Consider the following 21402-nt stretch of genomic DNA (forward strand, 5'->3'; position numbering starts at 1 on the left):
TACAGCGTACCCACAGCCTGGCATCTCAGCAACGATTAGCACGGATCCAGCATTCCCTAAAATCTTCCTGATCCAAGTTTTCCATTATCTGGGCTCTCTCTGGTCGTTATGACCCTGCAGGACCAGCTGCAGGCAGGACCGCTCCCAGAAGGGACGTAAGAAACATGGCAGAGGCACGTGCCAATAACAAAAATCTTATTTGCCCAGGATAAGCATGCTCCCCAGAAGGGATGTAAGAAACACGGCAGGAGCCGCCTGAAATGTAGGCACGTGCTGGTAACAAAAATCTTATTTGCCCAGGATAAGCAGGTTTGGCCTCCCAAAGGGAAAAAAAGCAACAACTTGGAATGAAGTGAATCCTTGCAAAAAGAAAACCTCAGAGAGGAAATGTCAACTCATATTCATGCTTTGTGGCCATTATTTACATTTCCAGTTAAATCGAATAGTGGTAAATTTGAACTGAAAAATCCTCTGTAAACACACGGAATTCAAACCCAAAGGAAAACTGCTAATAAGGAAAAAACCAATACAAATCCTTAAACATAAGCCCAAAACCACCGGTTCTGGAGTCCATTTCCAGCAGAGCTGCGACTGCTTGACCAGACGTCAAGTGTGCCAGGGCAAACCCAAGAACAGCCCTCTTTAAAGGTGGGCAACGGGAAACTTCTGAAACCATAACCCAGCTCTCTGAAAATGCGTCAGAAAATTGTCCTGAGAAACCTCCCAGGGCTCTAAAAATGGGAAGTGATGCATGACTGCAATGGAATTCTCAACCTGCCAACTGATTTGAAGGAGGCTGCACATACACATATATATACACATATATATGAGAGAGGGAAATGGTATATAGTTAAAAAAGGTGATGTATGGCACACGACAAGCACCTGAGGCTGTGAGAAGCCACTCTCAGATGTGGCTACTGATTCCTGGTGACGGGCAACAATATTACAGGGTCACATCTAAGGGGAAGTGCTTTGTCAGCCCAGGCTTTGTGAGAACTCCCAACTGCAAGAATCCCACCTGGAAGATATATATGTGTGTATATATATCTTTATATACCCCTCATACCCTGCTCTGCCCAGCGCAAAGAGGTACCGTGGGCCAAGGCACCCTGGTTTCACCCAGCAGCACCCTCTGTACCTAAAAAGCTCCTCCTGATAAAACCAAGAGCCTAAAGCCTTGCACACAGCAAAACATTTCCAAAGGAGCTACTGCCTTGTGCTCTGACATTCTGAAACCTATTTTTGGAAAAGCTTACTGTAGAAAACTAACGACTTTACAGCTTCTGCCCCCCTCCTTTTTAAAGCAGCCACAAGCAAAAAGCCAGGCCTACATCTGTGTAGTCATTATATTACCTTCTGCCCCTCTCACTTTGTATAAATCACATTTAACGCACTAAGTGTAAATAAACACAAGTCATCACAAGAACACACACACCAAACACTATTCAGTGACTGCATTTCATTGTAGCTCTTACCAGGCATCCTATGGAACAGGCCTAACACCTTAAAATGTGACACCGAGCATGCCTACATATTTCACAGAAATACAGAAAATCTCCAATTCAAATGCAGCCAGGGCAGTTTGATGAGTGCAGCGTTGTTAGGAGAAGCTTTTTCCCTCAGTAAAAGCTGGATTGTGCCATTCCTCCAGAGCTGGGGCAGAAACCTGCTCAGAGAGCAAACACCTCTGCAAACCATGGTGCCTTTTAGGCAGCGGGACACGGCTCCGCGCTAACGAGAGGAATGAGACTGCCCCTCTGGAGTTTAACGGTGCAATGCCAGCTCCAGCTGAAGAAATTATAGTAGATGGATTTATTTTCTAAAAAAGAAAAGGAGGATACTGCTGCCTCTAGCTATGAGCCCATTTGGGGTCAACGGTAGGAGAAATTGGTGGCTTTTTGTCTTGGCACTTGGCTAAACTGGGTTCCCGAGGCAGTGACAGCCTCTACTTTGACTGCAGTAGCGTTAGAGAGGGAAACAGGGGAAAGGGGAGAGATGGTATTTGTCAGAAACACACAAGGACAATGGAAATCCATTGGCCAAGCCATGTAGAACAAGTTTTCAAAGCTGCAGATGTGCTAAAAGACCCACACAGACATGGCCCCGGCGAGATCCCCCGAAGGTGCCTGTGTGAAATAGAAAATTCAAGGTCAGTTCTTCTGGCCCCTGGCTGGCAGTGCACTGCAGATACTGTGCTCAGGGCTTACTGGGATCCACTAATTGCACCAACAGACTCATTACCAAGCCATCTCTGCCCCTTATCTGTTGGCTTGTTGCCCAACAACGTGAGTTGTTGATGTGGTGTCCTGTCCACATCCCGAATGTCAAGGTACGCTGCAAGTTTCTGCCTGCAGGGAACTCGGAACAGGGTCTTCATTTTAATTATTTGTAAAATTGCATGACCAAACCCAGCATCACTCCTTTGTGCACCTCCAGGCTTCTTGAAAGTCTAAGTTTCTTCAAATGGTACCGAAGAGCTCAGCTGTCCAAATGGTACTGAAGAGCTCATCAGACCTGCATGGTTTCACTTTATATTTTACAGAAATAACTGAGATAAATAATTAGTGACAGAAGCCTTATTTTTTTCAATTTTTGTATCAGAAAAAGTCTGAAAGGATTTTAATTACCTTGCACTCGTCTGGACTATGATTTTTTTCCCCCCTCAATCAGGTGTTTATGATCTTCGTAAGGTGGCTGCTGTTGGGGAGAGTCCCACTGCAGCAGTCCCTAAAGCAGCCGAGACTGAAGGAGGTGTCTGGAGAAGATCTTCTCCAGAGCAGAGGTGGAGTCACCTGAGATGCTTTCCCTTTCCACCACTGCCTGCATGTCAGCAGTAAGTTGTGCCAGAGCTCAGGCAGGCCCTCCCTAATCAGTGTTAAATGAGCCAACTTAAAACAGAGCAGGGGACACTTGGCCAGAGGAACCGCCGCTGGAGGAACACATCAGCAGTATCTTAAACCACCCCAGCTATTTTAATAGGGGATTTGTCCACACCTCTGCTTTAGCAGAGCTGTGCCTCCCACTGCCAGAGCACACTTCAGAGAGGGCACAGAAGCCATCTGGGTTCCAGTGAATCACTTCAACGATACCAGTACAGCTAGTGTAGAACAAACTGGCAGAGATGTTTTTAAAAAAAGAAAATATATCGGGCCAATACCAAGCAGTTAGGTAGTTTACATGATAAATGTGAAAAATAGAAGTGGATTTGAAAATTTCAAATTAAAAGCAGCCACAACTCACTCCTTTTGTTCTTAAAAAATAAGCTAAAATGTCTAAAGCATTTATTCAAGGAAGAAAACAAACATCTCTGATTTCTGTTCAGGTTCCTCTTTCGGCATCTAGTGACTGAGGACAGAATACCTGTCCCACTAACAGCTACTCAGAGTCCTCAACATCCCAGAATTTGTCTCCCAGTATTTAAATTCCCAAATTGAGGAGCAATAGCAGCACAGAGAATGTTTCTCTCTCTTGTTGTTGTTATTAATTAAGTCCCATTTCCTGCTCCTGAATGGCTGTGATTTAGTGGCAGTGGCGGGGTGTGTTAGAGCAATGGAAGGTGGATCAGCAGCTGTAGTCATTATGGGAAGGCTGGCAGCTCCCCAGGGGAAGCACAGCTGCTCCATCCATGCAAATGAGAGCTCTCCACAAGGGCTGCAATTAGGGAGCGTGGCAAACGGAACTGGGGGAAAGGAGAGAGGGCGCCTTGCAGAAAGCCAAAGGATTTCCATTTCATTACATTCCTGTTCCCCAAACTCCTCTTCAGGCCTAAGAGGACTCACTCACAGACACAGAAAGGTCTAAGTCTCACCAGTATCAGACCAGCAGCCTCTCCCCGTGGCTACTGGGCATTTACAACCAGCCTGTGCCCAGAGCCCAGGTCCCAGTTCACTGCTGCTGGGCAGGTGGGAAAAAAGAACTGGCCACGTCGTGATCAGGGAGGGGAGCAACAGGAGGAGGGGGAAGTTGTGTTCCCCAAACTCCTCTCTAGGTCTAACAGGACTCACTCGCAGACACAGAAAGGTCTGAGTCTCACCAGTATCAGACCAGCAACCTCTTTGCTGTGAGGGTGGTGAGAGCCTGGCCCAGGTTGCCCAGAGAAGCTGTGGCTGCCCCATCCCTGGAGGGGTTCAAGGGCAGGTTGGAGGGGGCTTGGAGCAACCTGGTCTGGTGGGAGGTGTCCCTGCCCAGGGCAGGGGGTGGCACTGGGGGGGCTTTAAGGTCCCTTCCCACCCAAACCATTCCATGAATTTGTGATCTATTTCTAAGCACAGAAAATCACTTCTGAGGGGCTGGGACAATGCAGATACATCTCCTCTACCCACAGCCCGCTCCTGAGACCCAGACCAGCAGGTAATACTCTCCTTTCCTTTGCTCAGTAGTACTTCTTACTTTAAGTACCTTCAGCTTATTCTGGGGTAATTCCTTTCCCACTCGAGGAGCTGAGGCCCTCCTAAAGAGCACGTTTCCTTCCCTTAGATAAAAATTGCACTAAAGGCTCCTCCTTTTCAGAGAGGCTGTGCAGGGTGCTTATCCTGTTACATCTGTAGCCTGTTTGCACATTAGCAACTGTTTAAATAAAGTGACATTTTATTATTTTAGTTTCTCCCAGCTCCTGTTCTGCATTCAGCCTCTTTAATTAAAGCCGTCTGGTTCTTTTATGAGTTGTTTCATGCTGGCAAATCCTTGCACCTGCACGGAAAAAAGAAGCAGGGAGAGAACCTCATTTGCTTTCCTCTGCTTCTCAAACTCTTGTTCCAGAAGCTGTACAGCCCAGAGTTATGCTACAAATAATAAACCCAGAACACAAAGTACCAGACTAATGGAGAGCTTTATTTATCTTTACTTACCACGACCACATCAAGGGACAGAAGAGGATATACACAATTTAGTAGTTCTCCTACCTCTAACTCAGGGGTGAGGAGCTGGACCCACTTGGTCTGTTGGTAAAGCTCCTTGTTGCTCTCATTTGACACAAGGATCCAAACCTGACATTAAATAACCTGACAGGAAAGAATCTTTCCTCTGTACAATCAGGTAACCCAAACTCTTTTCCCCATGCAGTCTGCTGACGAAGCCCAGTTCCAAGTGCCCTGGAATTGAGGGGCCTGACCCCTGGTAGAAGGGACACCTTGGGCTTCCCACATTTCATCCCCAACCCAAGACAGCAGCTGCTCGAACTGCTGCTCTTACCTGAAATCACACGCCGTGGTAAGTTCTGCTCCTCCTCCAAAGGCTTTCCCTTGGACTAGCGCAACGCTGATCAAAGGCAATCTAGACAAGAGAGTTTGGTAACCAACATTCATGCTTTTAGTCTTCTAGGAATTACAAGAAGATTCAAGCAAACCATCTCTATAGTAAAAGATCAGAAAAATACACTGCTGCAACTCATTGCATTAACTACATCTCTGCAGGTAAGCAGCACAATGCCAACTCCCCTTACATTAAAATCAAACAGCAAGGCAGGTATCAAATGGAATCAAAGTAAAGAAGAACATGTTCTACATTATAAAGATACATCCTACAGGTTATACCTGGACAGACTGTCTGCAAGAAGGAGTCACTGGACAGCAACTCAAGACCCTGCAGGAAGCCAGAACACTGCAGAAAGCAGGAGAAAGGGACACAGAGAACTCCTGGCTGGGTTATCTAAAGATCCGCATGGCTGGGTTATCTACACACAGTGAGATTCTGCAGGATCCCTTCAGCAGCCCCATCCAAGTGCCACCACCTCAGCCAGCAACAAAACTGTTTTTGGGGGGCAAAACCATCCTTTGAGGATAACAACAATGCTTTGATGGTGTTGTATTTATGGTGCTCGAGGTGTTTAATCTTGTTCAAGGTAATTCAAAGGACAGAGGGAAGGATGAACACGTAGGGAGAACCTCTCTCCCCACTGCCACTGTGAGATGAACACTAATATTGACTTTGGATGCACCAAGTTCCCCAAGAAATGAAGCTAACTGGTTAGTCCTGCACTTCGCAGGCTGATACAGCTGCTTTGGCTTTTACTACGAAGTGACATTTAACTCCTTGAGAGGTTCTGAAATCACACTCAGAAGTAAGCTTCCCCATCATGACCACAGCTTTGGGTTTGCTTCTACCGTAAGAGAAGCACCAACAATTTCTCATGGCCCAAGTTCACTCAGGGCTGCAGCACAAGGTCAAAGTGAGCCCGCCAGACAAGGGGAAGCTCATTTCTCCTGTGGTTTATGGGGAACCAGAAGATATGGGTCCAAGTCCCCCACACCTACCCTCTGGTCCATCTGAGTGACCTCCTTGGGGATCACGGTCAGCCCCAGCTCCCCCTGAGGGAGACGGATCCCATCTACAAGAGATGTCCCCATCCAGCAGTGACCTGCTCCCTCTGAACCATGGCTTCAGCATGCTCTAAGCCAAGACACCTGAGGTGAGGCCTTAATCTCCATATTCCTTCCTCCTCTCTGCTTTGCCCCATCAATTTTGGGTATACAGAGACCAACTTATACAAATGGATTCCCATCCTGGGTAGTTTTAAAGAATAATGTTAACTCGTAACACTTTCTCATACAGATTATTTGAAAACAAAGACTATTTCTCTTCAAAGAGCTCTGGGGAAAAAAAAAAACACAACACAGACGCTACCACACATGGATTTAATAGAGATGTGATTTCTTAAGGGGAGCTAAATCTAAAGCAAAGGAAAAAAATGTTTTTCAGAAGTACCAGATGGCAGAACTGAATACATTCCTCTTATGAAGTGGGAAGATTAAATAAATATATTAAATAAATGTTACCTGCGTAGGCTGCATAAGCTGGCCCTGCTTGTTTTTTAAGAGCTACCGATTTGCACTAAGTTACAGAAGGCAGCTTCAGAAACTTTCACTTCCTTAACTCTAGGTATCTCCTGGCCCTCCACATACAACCCTACAGGGTTGGGTTTTTTTCTGTTCCAATCTCTGCAAAGTCTAATAGCTGCAAAATGTCAAGACCTAATTTAAATCCATAAATACCTACCTGATTAATGTGTGCGAATGCAAGGCCTGGGATTCAAAATTACATACTTAAAACTATGTATTTAACTTTAAACATCTTGTTAAAGAGTTAGCCAAAACATATTCCAGCCTTATAATTACTTCATAAAGAAGAGTAAATAAAATATATTACCTCATGAGTCTGGTTAAGGTGTTTTGCATAAACATGCACATATTCATCCCATCCTACAAAGAATAGGAAATTAAAAAATGTTAAGTAATCCTAATGTGAAGCAATTAAACACACAGATGGAGCAGGAATATTCATTACATTAACCAAAGAGAATAACCCTGGCGAGAGCAAATCTTGCCCAAATTCCAGCCCAACCCCACTATACACCAATAAATGACCTACTATAAATCACATTAAAAAAATATATCAGAATTCCATCAATTTCTATGAATTTCAGTTATAATTAAGCCACTGTTAATACTATGATGTGAAATTGTACATCCTCTTAATTTCCTCTTCTTGCTCCAGTTAAACACCCATAAAGCTGAGGTTTCACAAGTCTGTAGAGGACCCCAGACTGCCGCATGCTTTCTACTGTTCCAAATCCATTAAGTTTTAGACAGATACAATTTACCAACTTCAGTTTGTTACTGTTTGGGCCAAATTCATTTCAGCCAAAAAAAAAAAACAAAAACAAAAATAGAAGATTATTCTCTTGTCTCTCCTCCTTTACATTTCCCATCAGCTTGCAAACAACAGTGAATGGAGGACAATTGTTCCCTTCCAGCACAAGAACTAAGGGGCTCCCAGTAACTCCACTGCTGCCAGGTTCAAGAGAAATATTTCTTCCCACAGCTCGTGGTTAAACTGGGGAACACTTTGCAGCAGGGCATTGCCACCTCCACAGCAATTCCACAACAACCAGATAAACTCACGAGACAAACATCTACAAAAAAAGTTATTAAATACAAAGTAACCCCTCTAGGTCTAGAAGTCCTAGTCACAAAGTGCTGGGGACTAAGAAGGTATTTTGAGGCAAAAAAACCATTATCTATCTGCCTTCCCTGCTCTTATGGTCTGTCTCAGACATCGAGTGTTAACCAGGAACACGACAAACACCTGGGCTAAATGACCCCATCTGACCATGTTCCTATACATTCTGAACTGCAGACACTCAACTACACCTGTGCCATTTAATCCAGATTTAAAAAAAATATAAATATCCAATAAACAAAAAACCAAAAAAAAAACCAAAACCTGAAAAAACCCCAAACAAATGGTAAGAAGAAAAAGAACAAACACCTCTTTATTGGCACTTACCGATTCCTAAAGCACAGTTTTACAGGGGTTGGCAAGTTAAAAAAAATCAGCCTTAATTAAAAGCTTCTGACTCATAGCTCTGGGAAAGAAAAGCTATGCAGCAAGTCTTTGGTACATCTTGGACCAGGACCTTGAAATCAGCTTCAGCTGATTTATTGCCCTTTCATTCCTGTGTTCCCAGGACCTACGCTGCCCACCACCAACCAGCACGATGGAGTTTGGGGACAGACCCTGGCAGACAATCACCATTTCAGCACGTTGTGAGATTTACAAAGAGGCTTTTTGTTACCTCTGTAGCCACCTCCTACAGCCATTAAGGCCAGCAGCAATATTTCCATTCCAAATAAAAGAACAATCAAATCCTCCGCGACAGCCACCCATCCCAGAACAACCCACCCGAACCCACAAGGTACCACTTCTCACAGTTCCCACACTGCAACCAGAGGGAGGAACCTGCAAAAAAAAGCTCTTGGGAGAAAGTAATTTTTCACTTCCTCACATCAGAGTCCTTGCATTTAAATTGGCCACCTCAATTCATACCAAAATCCAGAATGGTAATTAAAGATTAATGCCAGAACAAACTCGCTCGATAAACGCAGTTACGGCTGAGCAGACAAAAAGAAAGGTCTTCATATTCTCAGGTGGTGGAGAGATTACTGTGTATCACGGGGAAAAAATCCCTGCACAGAGGACACCCTGAAAAAAACTTACAATTGCTTGAGTCCTGGCCAACGTGCCCTTCAAACCTTCCTGATAAGAAAAATAAGGCTCCTCGTCAGAGTATTTTATCTGAGTGAGAGAGGTGCTCACTGGAGTCTAGTGGAATAATCACATTTTCAGCTCTAATGCTGCCCTTGGAGTAAGAAGAAAGCTAACGAGCAGAAAGTGAGGTAAAATAAAGTATGGAAGAAAAGGCTGAACAGTTTCCAGTGGGGCTGGGGGAGAAGCCAACTTGGCAAAGCAGAAACCCCACCATGGGCTCTTCCTGCTGCCCAAACCCAGAGCGTGCTGCCACCACAGACACAACAGGACCTCCAGACCATCCATAGCGTGTACCCTGTCCTGGGCTTCTCGGGATCAAGGGAAGGGAAATCCTCCTTTGTGTCTCCTTACTCTTGGCTGCCCTGCTTTCAGCCAGCCAGCCCCTCAGGACCCGCTCCAGAAGGAGGTAATTGCTCTTGGGAGCCAGGCTTACACGGACAGAAAGAGTAAACATAGTAAACTTTTTTTTTTTTTTTTTTTTTTTTTGGGACTGGAAGGGGCTCAAAGTTCTCCTCCAGGCTGAACCCTCCTCCCAGCAGAGGGGCTCCAGCCCTCCCAGCATCTCCATGACCTCCTCTGGCCCTGCTCCAACAGGTCTATTTCCTATGAAGCTGGGGACCCCAGAGCTGGACACAGGACTCCAGGTGGGGTCTCCCCAGAGCAGAGCAGAGGGACAGAACCACCTCCCTTGACCTGTTGGCCATGTAACGTTGGCACTCGCCAAAGAAGACCAGGCAGGTGACCTGGGTTTGTTAGGAACAACTGAAAATGGGAGAAGGAATCATACAGCTGTAGAATGGTTTGGGTTGGAAGGGACCTTAAAGTCCCCCCCAGTGCCACCCCCTGCCCTGGGCAGGGACACCTCCCACCAGACCAGGCAGCTCCAAGCCCCATCCAGCCTGGCCTTGAACCCCTCCAGGGATGGGGCAGCCACAGCTTCTCTGGGCAACCTGGGCCAGGCTCTCACCACCCTCACACCAAAGAAGTTCTTCCCCACATCTCAGCTCAATCTCCTCTCTTTCAGTGTCAAACCCTTCCCCATCATGCTATGGCTCCCCTCCCTCATCAGGAGTCCCTCCCCAGCTTTCCTGGAGCCCCTGGAGGGACTGGAAGGGGCTCAAAGGTCTCCTCCAGGCTGAACGCTGGAGGAGTTCAGCCTCCAGTTCAGCTCTCCTCCAGGCTGAACCCCCCAACTCTCTCAGCCCGTCCTCCCAGCAGAGGGGCTCCAGCCCTCCCAGCATCTCCGTGACCTCCTCTGGCCCCTCTCCAAAAGGTCTATTTCCTATGAAGCTGGGGACCCCATAGCTGGACACAGGACTCCAGGTGGGGTCTCCCCAGAGCAGAGCAGAGGGACAGAACCACCTCCCTTGACCTGTTGGCCATGTAACGTTGGCACTCGCCAAAGAAGACCAAGCAGGTGACCTGGGTTTGTTAGGAACAACTGAAAATGGGAGAAGGAATCATACAGCTGTAGAATGGTTAGAATTGGAAGGGACCTTAAAGATCATCGAGTTCCAACCCCCTGCCCTGGGTAGGGACATCTCCCACTAGAACAGGTTGCTCAAAGCCCCCTCCAGCCTGGCCTTGAAGATGAAGAGGAAAAAGAGGAGGAGGAGCCACTAGGGCCATGGAAATCTTTCAGCATTCTTGGCCATTATCCTGCCATGGGGAAGGGCAAACTGTATCGTGGATTATGAAAAACACAACCTTCCTTCAACCAACCAGCTGAATAAAATAAAAGTGTTTTCTGGTACTACCAACAGCTACATGCTCAAGCAGCCTTGCAAAAAGAACAAAGGAAAATCATCCAGTTCAGGCACAAAGCTATTCCCGTTTTTTTTTTCCTTAAGGATGCCCATGGACAGAAAACATCACCTAATGCTCTTTTAACCTGAAACCAGAGAAAAATCTCTCATCTGCAGTGAGTTAGAGAGCAGAGTTCTGCAAGACTAAAGAACTGCAAATTCTATGCCTTATTCTATTAAAGTTTTATTTAATGAAGACTATTAAATGTCACAGAACAGATGGTTTAGGAGCTGGCTATTATAAAGAAACTTTCAGTTCAGGATACATGGTTTGAACTCTACCAAGGAAACAGAAAGCAACCGTATTTAACCATTCTTGGAGCATTTCTGGTGACTCTGAGACTCACACTTCAGTACTAGAATGAGATCTAGATTCTTTGTATAGAATTTTCAACAAAGTTATAATTAGTATCAGCACATTTAATTCTGCCCAGTAAATCTGTTATGGACCCTAATCCTTAAAAGAGCCCTTTCTGACAGTGCAGTGGCTCCCAGTAATTCGTATAAGCATACAGAAAGAATACTAAATGTCAAAGAGATGAAAGCACAATCCCTGAGAATTAGTGAGTGCAGGACTCTGAAGGAAAGCCTAGATAGTAGATGAGAAAAGAATTGGCCCACTCTTGGTTTCAGCTCCTTTGCTGTTGCTATAATGCTAAAATAAACTGAAAATTTCAGATTAAAAAAAAATCAATTAAGAAAAAAAACAAAAAACAAAAAACAAAAATCACAAATACATGTATATTTTTAAAATGACCAGTGCTTATAAACTGTCCAAATCAAAACTCCCCAAACCCATTTACATGTATAAAGCCTGGTGTCTCCATATTAAGCAAATCTTCCCTCCCATGGTGATTCACAAAGCAAACAAAGCCTCCTGTACCTGTTGAAAACCGGACTGTCCTATTTATTTTATCAGGCCAGAAATACTTCAGACATTGTGTTTTTTTATGATATTTAGTTTCATCAACAGAAACGAACCATCACTAAGGATAAATACTAGATTAATCAATTTTTGAGTTGGTGTTCTTACTAGAACATTCAATTAAACGTTTGTGTGGTTAAATGCTGAAATTGGAAGGGTCCACAAAAAAGCACCGGGATGCCAGTTACTCCAGTTGCAATCCAGGATGTAAGAGCCAAAGCTCTACAGCCCAAGACGTCTGTCCTTCCGTTTGATGCAGGTCCAAGCCCTGTCTTGACAAAATTAAAACCTTTCTGTAATAGCGAATGCTACTTAAGTTTGGGTTTGACTTGAGAATCCATGAGAAATGATCACTTGTATCTGCTTCAAAAGGTCAAACTGCTGAGGCACAGCTTATTTGATGTGTAAATTCACCATACACTGCTCTGAGAAACCAAAATGACATTTTTAAAAGAAAAGGCTAAAAAGAATTTGTAATGTAAGAATTCAGGGTTATGAATCAATTACAACAGCACTTAAGCCATGGCTTAAAGGGGCTGCCAGCATTTTTTCAACCATTAAAAGCTCCGTTCTGTGATGCAAAACCGCAGCAGAAACACGGTGCAACACCTCTGTCTGAGAAGGACCTCAGAAAATCAGAAAGTTCACTTTTCTCCAAAAACCTCATTTCTATCACCACTTGCCTGGGAGTTGGCTATTGCTTTGACCACGTTCAAATCAGATCCCGAGCAAAAGGTGTTTCCTGCACCGCAGACGATAAGGCCTTTGCCATCCTTCCAGTTTTCCAGCTCGGACACCCTCTCCTGGAGTTCCAGCATCATGGTGCCTGTCACAGGAGGGGAAAAGCACAATTTTTAACAGGAAATTATTCTCACCGTCATGTTTTATGTTACATTTCTCACCACCAAAACCAAATCATTGTTCATACGTGTTGGACTTAAAACCACAAGGGAAAGCATCACCTTGAATCCTGCACACAAGCACCCACACAGTTTTTTTCCCCTTAAATAGTAATTTTTCCTCTAAATAATAAATTTCTTCCAAGCTCTCCCAATTCTGGGTCGTCTGACAATTTCAGCAGATCATCCTCTATTCCACCATCCAAGCCATGAAGGAAAATCCAGCAGAACTAGGAAAGGAAAATCTCTCTCTCTCGAGGAGATTTTTGCAGGTTTTACCCGAAATGTTCTCCCAACCTCACAGTAAACTCAGCAGTGACTTTTCTGCAAATGCTGGTGTTTAAATAGGTGTGCATCAAACAAAGGGATTTGTTTGTTTGCATATTTCCCGAGTTTTCTTACAAAAAGGGTGCTTGGGCCAGCACCCAAGCTTTGCCATAGCTGATACAGCACAACCACTGCTTGTAGGGCTTTCCATAATCAAAGCAGCGAGGTACTGAGGAGTCTTTCCCCAGGGTATTGCAAGCCAAATAAATACCTAGTTAACTGAAACATGGAGTTTCCAAAAAGGAACCATAAGAGCCAGAGCTGTCCCCTCCTCCTGGGAGAGGATCCCTTCTGCTACTGACAGCGCTGAGCTCCTGTTTTACCAACAGACACACTCTGTGATGTTTGGTATAACGAGGAGGACACGATCCTAAAGCAAATCCTTGTTCTGCTGGCCCTGGCCCTTCAGTATTTGTTACCAGTAAATCCGTGCTCTTCACAGAACTAAACTGACTTGTAATAATAATCTGTTTGCATCTTAATTATGATCTCAGAATAAATGCCTTGAAGTCAATTCTAGAAAATAAAATTATCACCATTATTATCTAATTCCTGCAGGCTGGCCTCCTCCTCCTTTAAATTAAGCTCAACCTTAGTTCAGTGAGAGGGTGGGCTGCTGGAATTGGTTCCACCAGGCTTAAACTGACATTATTAGCATTAGTTTCCAAAGAGACCATTTCAAACAGGTGGCTATCAGATTCCAATTAAGCAGAGAAAAAAGGCATAACAACCTCCACATTGCCCAGTAGCAATTTGCTAACAATTTTGTTCTGCTTTTCATTCCGTGAGTTGCTCAAGCTTAGAATAAACATAATTCCTTTGAGATAAAAAGCCGCTGTGCAAAGTAAATGCCTGGCAAATAGGATTCCTCTCAGCAGTTTAATGATGTTTTGCAGCCTTCTGAAGGAAGCTGACACGTACACACAAACTCCCCTCTGCCAGCACCCAGAAGCTCCGAGGCAGAGTCAAGAGCACTGATTTGAGGGGGGGTATTTACAGGCTCTGGCTGATGAAGTCACCCAGGTCTTGCCAGGGTGATTTAGGGGGCGTGCATCCCAGCCCTTTTCATGCTTCTGCTGTACTTCATGCACATGGACAGGAAAAGGAGGGAGTGCTTGCTAGTTCCTCAGCAGCAGCAGCTCACAGGCAGGAAGGGTAAGAGCAGGATAACTGAATATGCAGAGCCACCCTGCCAGCAGGAGTTGCCGCCGTGCCTCCCCGCTGTAACACCCCAAGTCCCTGGCAGGCAGCAGTGTGTGGCAGGAAGGAGCAGCAATCTCTTGAACTGCCAGAGTAAGGCTTCCCAGAGCAAATTGCTGTGGCTACTGCCCAGCAAAGGGAGCTGCAGGGCTCTAGACACCACTCTCAAACAGACCCGCCTGCTCCCTGGCTCATTTGCTACGTGCTCATCAGGGCCTGTAACAAAGAACTATTAATTTCCACATGGGGTTTTGTAGCCCCCCCTTTTGCTAGGAGAGCATCTAATTCCCATACACTAATAATTTCTTTTCCCAGCAGCCCTATAAGGAGAGAAGATACTATCTCACAGAGCACTAACTGAGCCAGAGAGAAAATAAGCTGCTAATTTTGGGTGCTGAACTCGCAATGTGTGGTATGATTTCAGCACATTAACACTATGTAGCACCACGTATAGTCGACGCACAGCTCCCGGTGGCCTAAGGAGCAGCCACAACTGCTCAGCACTTCAGCAGGTCCCTTCTGAGTCCCTTCTGCCCAGCACCCAGAGAACACAGTTGTGAGTTTCTATGAAAGTCTAATTTAAGCAATTTGACTTGAATTTCCTCTGATCTCCGTGGCAGATGGGGCTTTATCTTGTCCTTTCTGCTTTTGCAGTTCCATCTCCTTTCTCCTGCCCCTTTCAACTCCCACAACAAAGACGCTAAGAACGCAGGGCCTATGAGCTGGACATTGCTCAGCTCTGTTCTGAGTCAAAAACAAAAATCCGTGTGTAGAAGGGGAGGAAACAAGGATGTAATTGTGATTGTGGAACAGCCTGTACGCTGACAGGGAGGCATTCCCAAGGACAATCTCCACGCTGATGTCTCTTGGCTACAACAGCTCAAGGTAGGTAATAAATACAGGAGCTTCTAAAGAGAGAAACAGCAGAGACATCTGGGTGTGTTACCACCAACTCCCCTCTTCTGCTGGGCTCTCTCCCCCCCAGCTAACGAGCATTAGTGGCAGGGGCAGACTGACATTCCCCGGGTAAACAGCTCTGCGCTTCGCTAGTGGGTTGCAAACACATTTGCTGACAGCAAAGGAACAGCGAGAACTGGGCAGGAAAATAGAACAGCAAAAAAAAAATAAAAAAGAAATGAACAAGATGATACAAATGTCTCCATTTCAAAATATTAAGAGATAAAAGCATTCTTAGAGTAAAGGCTTCTGCACAGCTCAGGCTCAGAAAGACGCAGACCCTGAACCTGAGCTACTTATGTCTGAAGAGAATGGCATAAATTGGAATATTCTAGACAGTTAAGGAGAGACAGCAAATACACCTATCTTAGAGATCAAAAGCCTCTCATAATACAAGATTAATAAAATAGGGCACTTGGTTTTGATAGTTCAGTATTGTCCAGTGTAAAAGCATATTAAATAGATCCCTCATCTGCAGAGCTGAGAACACCCGGCTCATCTGATCTCTAATTAACCAGTCCCTGGTATTTAAGACATAAGGCAAATAAAGGAGAAATGGAAGCCAGTCTGAGCGACTGGGAAAGACCAAATAACAGAAACTTAAATTACAGGTAAGGCTTTAGGCAAAGAACAAAGAAATAAAAATCACCCTTTCTATACCACCTACAACACAAAATGGGCATCATCCCACCCCCATAAAAACCCCCTCTGTGTTTCCAGAGCAGGAGAGACAAAGCACAAGGAGACATGAGAAAGAGCTCAGCAGCAGGACTGTGCCCACTGAAAAAGGAGAGGCACGTTCTGCCTGACAGTCCCTGGGTCATGGAGAATCTCCTATATCCTTATGTTTACAGCAAGACTCCTATGCACAACAGTGGGCATTTGCTGTACAGCTGAATAAAACTTAAGCATTTCTTCTTTTAACTGGGGAAGGGTAAGGCACAGATTTCCATTCTGTTCAGGAAAAATGCTAAAATGGGTAACTGAAGGAGAAACAAACCCACAAACCAGCAACCCCATCAACTAATTAATACCTGTAAAGGCATTCATTAGCTTCGGGTTGTTCAAAGTAAGTATCCCAATGCCATCATCTTCTTTGGAGAGGGTGATGGATCCACCAGCAAACTGCTGAAGTTTCTTCTTGATCGCTTCCTCCTCGTACCCATGGGCACTATTATAGAGTGACACCCCCCTCTGCTGCAGTATCCTCTCCTTCGTAGTCTGAAGTACGTTCTTCCACAGAGAAATGGCCATTTCTGGAAATAAATGGAGGGGAAAAAAAAATATCAGGAAATTTCCTTTGAGATCCCCCTCAGTTCCCCAGGAGTGGGAAGCAGCACAGCAGAAACTCATATCAAGGTAAGGCAATCACCAAAGTCTGCAGAAACCACTGCAGACTCTACTTGCAAAACTCTTAGTCTGAACCTACTCCCACAAAGTTAATAGAAAGAGTTTTATGAAGTGATTTTAGTACTTAAGACAGAAATTAGCATCCTTTAAAGTCTTTTCTTCTAAAAATTACCCAGAAGTATTTGGGTGCAGAACATCAAAGAGGCTCCATAACTGTAGTAAGACACTTACATATTCCATTAGACCAACTTGTTCTGAACCAATCTTCCAAATTCTCCCCCTTCCACCAAAAAGAACTACACCCCCCCTCCCACGCCCCTGTGTTGGAGGAGAAATCCTATCAAAGCTCCTGGTTTTCAAGGTCTGCATCTCCTGCTTTTGTGAAAGCAACTCTTACACCCCAGGACCTTTCTGTAAGAAATACCCGAGGAAGACAGAAATTAAGAAAATGTAGAAGCACATCCATGGTTTATGCCTCTGGCATTTCCACTCTACGCTGTACGCATGTACACCAGGGAATAACAAGGGAGTCAACCCCAAATATTATCCTTGATCTGTGGCTCTGCCTGATTTTATTTACTTTGGAAAACGGTCTGTTGAAGAAAGTGGCTAACAAGTGATCTGAAAGAAATCAGGTAAAGCCTGAGACAGCTCATCTGAAAAAACAAGTCACCTTCGAAGTGGCTCAGGGTAGGAATCAAAAGAACCACCATGGGGCACAGAGAAAGATTTGCTAGATTTAAATCTTGCAATTTGCTGGACTAGTCTTAGCTTTGCCCCAATCCCTTTTTTAATAGACACAGCTGTCCAGAAGACACTGGTTTTCTTTCTTCATCATCTTTGGCAGAAACAAGATTCTTCCAAAATTGGCAAGAAGCTCCTGGAATAGTTTTTCTAAGGTGAACCCAGAACAGGAATGTATTTACTGAGCCAGAATTTGGCAACAGCTCTATTTTATGCTGTGCTCAGGGTGTCTTACGGTTTACAGACTCAACGTTTTTCAAAAGTTTATTATATACACACGAACAAGCAAACGCATTAAAAAAACCCCACACAATTAGTTCCTAATGAAAGCAGCAAACAGTCCTGCCAGTGTACACTTATCTGGCCTCACTATCCCATGCTGGAGGGGAAAACGTTCCCCTGGGCACAGCAGAGGACTCTGCCCAGGACCCACACCACGGCCACGTTCCTACTAAATTCAGCTGTAGCGATCAACTTTCACTCAAGCCTAAAGTAATAAAACTAATTCAAATTTAATCCATTGAAAATCTGATTGAATAGAAGACTCATTCCCTCATAAACATGGTCCCATTGCTGCTGCACCCCATCACACCCCATCTAGGCACACTCTCTCTGCAATACTTCAGCCATCACCTTTCAGAGCCTTTACGATGGCTTCTCTTGGTAAAACTTAATATTTAAGAGCGGTAGCAGGTTTCCAAAGCCCATTTCACAGCTAAACCATTCTTTTTATATTCAGACTCTCAGCAGAGAAACAGCCTTCCATTTTCTTTAAAACTTCAGGAGTCTTTCCCCAACATTCATCCGTGCAATAAAACTTTCCACCCGGCTGGAAGTTTTTGCTCAGGAGAGAACAAACATTAAAAACATGGACAGTGCAGGCTCTCGCTGCAAAGCGTAGCTTGAACAATTAGCTCTCCATTTTTAATGAACACAAAGCCTCCGCCATCCCCACAAGGAGACAGACTGGATTTCATTCTCCAGGAAGCCACGAGGAGTGACCTGAAAGCGAAGCCAAGGCCGTTCTGTGAACCCAACTCTCTGCCAAACAGCACTTGTTTGAGGACTTTTACACTCCCTCGATCGCACGTGTCAAAAAACCAACAGAGCAAAACAGACTTAAGATATGGAAATTTTATTCCAGGGAAAAAAAAAAAAAAAAAAAAGAGCCTGTCATTTTCAGCTGCGTAGTTCTGTGCATTAACAGCTCTTTAATATTATCACTATGGTAATAAAGAGCATCAGCAAGAGCAGGATTAAGAAACAAATTGGACATCGCTGCCTGCTGATCATGACTCATGACTAATGACTCATGCAAGGTATTATCATTGAATTATTTTCTTTAAAACCACCTCTTACAGTACCGGTCAGTACCCAGTATTTTTTTAATAAAAACAGGATTATTTTAACAGCTCAGTTGGAGAGAGCTAACCACTCCAGAGAAGCGTGGCATTTAAGCTACAGCTCTCTCAAACTAACGGGATTTCTGCTGATTTCTGACAAAGAACATCCCAAATTTCAACATTTCAATCCGTACGGAGCACTCGCAATCCACGGCACGGCTGAGGTTGGGTGTGCAGGTGCCAGCAGTGTGAGAGAGAGATGTTGCAGGAACCTGTGCTACGTTGTGGGACACGTCCAGAGATACTCAGTACACTAAAATTTTCACATTTTCAGTTTAACAGAATTACATCTATTTAGAGACACTTACAGAAATGAAGTCTTAGTCTCATTTAAAAAGTCAGACATTCTATACCCATTAACATCTGTAGCACACACAGTCTATGCACAAATTTTACAGTGAAAAAAATATCTGACCATACAGGAACACAAACACTGTGGGAAATTAGCATCTTTCAGATGTTTTAAGAAGTGCTACAGCTTTACCTGTATCTGGTGACAACAAAGAGATAAGCCCATAGCATGGATATCAACAGCTGTTCCCTCCGCAGTTATTCTACCTCTTACCTCTTGAACTGATACAGTTTAGTGATGGGTTTGGTCTTTGTTGGGTTGATGGTTGGACTGGATGATCCGAAAGGTCCCTTCCAACACAAACAGTTCCATGTATGATTCTACATAAAACAACAGTTTAAACCTGATTTGGCACTGCAGTAATTTTGTAGCAGCCTTGCCTGCGGGGCCAGGAGGCTGTGGGTTAATGTGAACGCTTCTGTCAGCACTTCAGTATCCAAGGGATGACACACATTATGCCAGAGCAGCGTATGTATGCACACGTAGACACACACAATATACGTATTTTTGTGTATGCTTCTGTAACAGAGGCCTTCTGAAAGCCTCTGGTAACTGCCTGGTTAAAATTCAGCTCTCACAACATCAATAAAAAAAACTAACAGGGATAACGCCAGCACTGATATTCTCTAACTGAGCAGATTCTTTGGGAAATTAATAAACCCCAGCTCTTGAAAAAGCGTATTTGCCCTTGCCATTCACCAGTACTCTGTTGCAAACCCAGTTTTTCTCTTAAAATATACTTCTGGCTGCGATAGCCAGCAAGCACAGGGACGGCTGGGCAGAGGGATGACGAGGGATGCAGGTGACAACTCCCCAGGTGGGCAGAAGAACTAAAGACAAACTGGAGGATGGCCGCTGGGAGCCCAAAGGAGCATTAGAGCTGCATGAACAAGAAACACTGCACTAGGGAGCAGCTACACAGAAATAATCACCAAGTTAAAATACACAAGCAGGGAAAACTCCAGCTCAGAGGTACTGCCTGACACAAGTCTGGGAAAAAGAAAATGGGGAGAAAAGCTGCAAGGCTGTGTTTTCAATACAGCGGGGAAATAAGCAGACCCTTTCAGGAGGGGTAGGGTGTGATGTGCAGACACAGACTCATCAGCCACCTGCGAAAAAACATCAGCTGCATTTCTGGGTTTGGATGAACGTATCCTGAGATGAAGTGTAGCAGAAGTAAAGGGATCCAACACACAAAACCCACAAAAGAAATTTCAGGGAGAAGAAAATATTCAGATGACCTAACAAGAACAGGTAGAAAGGCACTTTTTTGACACTGCCAAAGGCAGGCGATGGGTTAAGAGGCGCAGGAGGATCCAACTTGATGAAGACCTTCAGCAGCTGCAGTGGCAGGGCAAAGACGGGGCATGGAGAAAGGGCTGGGAGATGGGGACTGAAGATGATGATGAGATGACTCACAGCTCAACCCCATGTGTGAGTCTCACCAGCCACCACAGAAGGCATTCTTCTGTGCTAGAGAGCCGCGTGCGTGACCATGGGGTGCTTCATCGAGTCCTTGCAGTGACTAATGAGAGTAGAGCCAGGGGTGACCCGGGGCTGAGGACTGGCACCACTGACCCTACAACGTGAAAGCACATGGAAGAGCAGAGTGGAACTGAAATAGAACCAAAGCACGAAAATAGTCCATCTGCATTAAAAAAAAAAAGTAGGTTGAAAATGAGTAAAAATCATTAACACCCAGTGACTGGAAGCTGGGACAGTGGGCTGGGGGCGATTGTGGGGAGAGAAAAAAAAAGAAAATAAATTCAAGTGTTGGACAGAGAGAAGGAATTCAGAAACAGCAAATCAAAGGGGGCCAGCCTGGACACAAATTGAGACAAAAGGATGGGTCTCATGGCAAAGAGGAGTCACTGCCTTTGGACATAAGAACGGTGTAGGAGGGATGTCTCACCTGCAGGATCACCTGAAGGTTGCAGAGCTCTCCATCTACCTCACCTGCTTATGCAGCTCTCTCCTCTCCCTGGGCGATGCGTGGGTTGGGTTGACTGAAACACCTTACCCGACAGGTTCTTCTGACAATTACAGCTGAGACAAGCTGAGGGCAAGCACTCTCCTGCTGGCAGAAAGCCAGGAGCAGATCTCGCCGAGGGATCGGCAGCAGAAAACCTACTGACAAAAGGTAACCTACAAATACAGAAACTAAAAAAGCATGGGAAATTCTGCCTCCCTGAGGAGGAACCTGTGCCTCCTTTGTGGCTTCTCTACACAAAGCAGAACTACCAAGTTCAACAGGAGCCCCCTCAAGCTCATGCCTTTCCCAAGACACTGGGGCTCTCAAACTTGCTGCCCCCTGTTCAAATTATTAGTATATTGTCTCTGGTACCCACATTGTGGACAAATTAGGTGGGATGAATAGTCCCTCCTTCAGTGTG

The 21402-nt window shown here is 44.9% G+C and overlaps 1 protein-coding gene across 3 annotated transcripts in view; it reads right to left on the minus strand.

Annotated features, from left to right (window-relative positions):
- The window catches only part of LOC106895944 (ethylmalonyl-CoA decarboxylase-like), a 38179-nt gene extending 17125 nt beyond the window's left edge, over positions 1-21054 (minus strand). The window contains exons 1-5 of one of the 3 annotated variants that reach the window (XM_014955622.1): positions 20966-21054; positions 16195-16416; positions 12461-12603; positions 7146-7198; positions 5193-5273 (exon numbers count right to left, since the gene is read on the minus strand). In XM_014955622.1, coding sequence (XP_014811108.1) covers positions 5193-5273; positions 7146-7198; positions 12461-12603; positions 16195-16414 — 497 coding nt within the window. In that variant the 5' untranslated portion in view covers positions 16415-16416; positions 20966-21054. Of the gene's footprint in view, positions 1-5192; positions 5274-7145; positions 7199-12460; positions 12604-16194; positions 16417-20921 lie in introns of all 3 variants that reach the window. The other 2 variants (XM_014955621.1, XM_014955623.1) reach the window with 2 other exon arrangements.
- Positions 21055-21402: the final 348 nt, after the last annotated feature.

The sequence above is a fragment of the Calidris pugnax genome, unplaced genomic scaffold, assembly GCF_001431845.1.
Source record: "Calidris pugnax isolate Ruff unplaced genomic scaffold, ASM143184v1 scaffold284, whole genome shotgun sequence".
Lineage (NCBI taxonomy): Eukaryota > Metazoa > Chordata > Aves > Charadriiformes > Scolopacidae > Calidris > Calidris pugnax.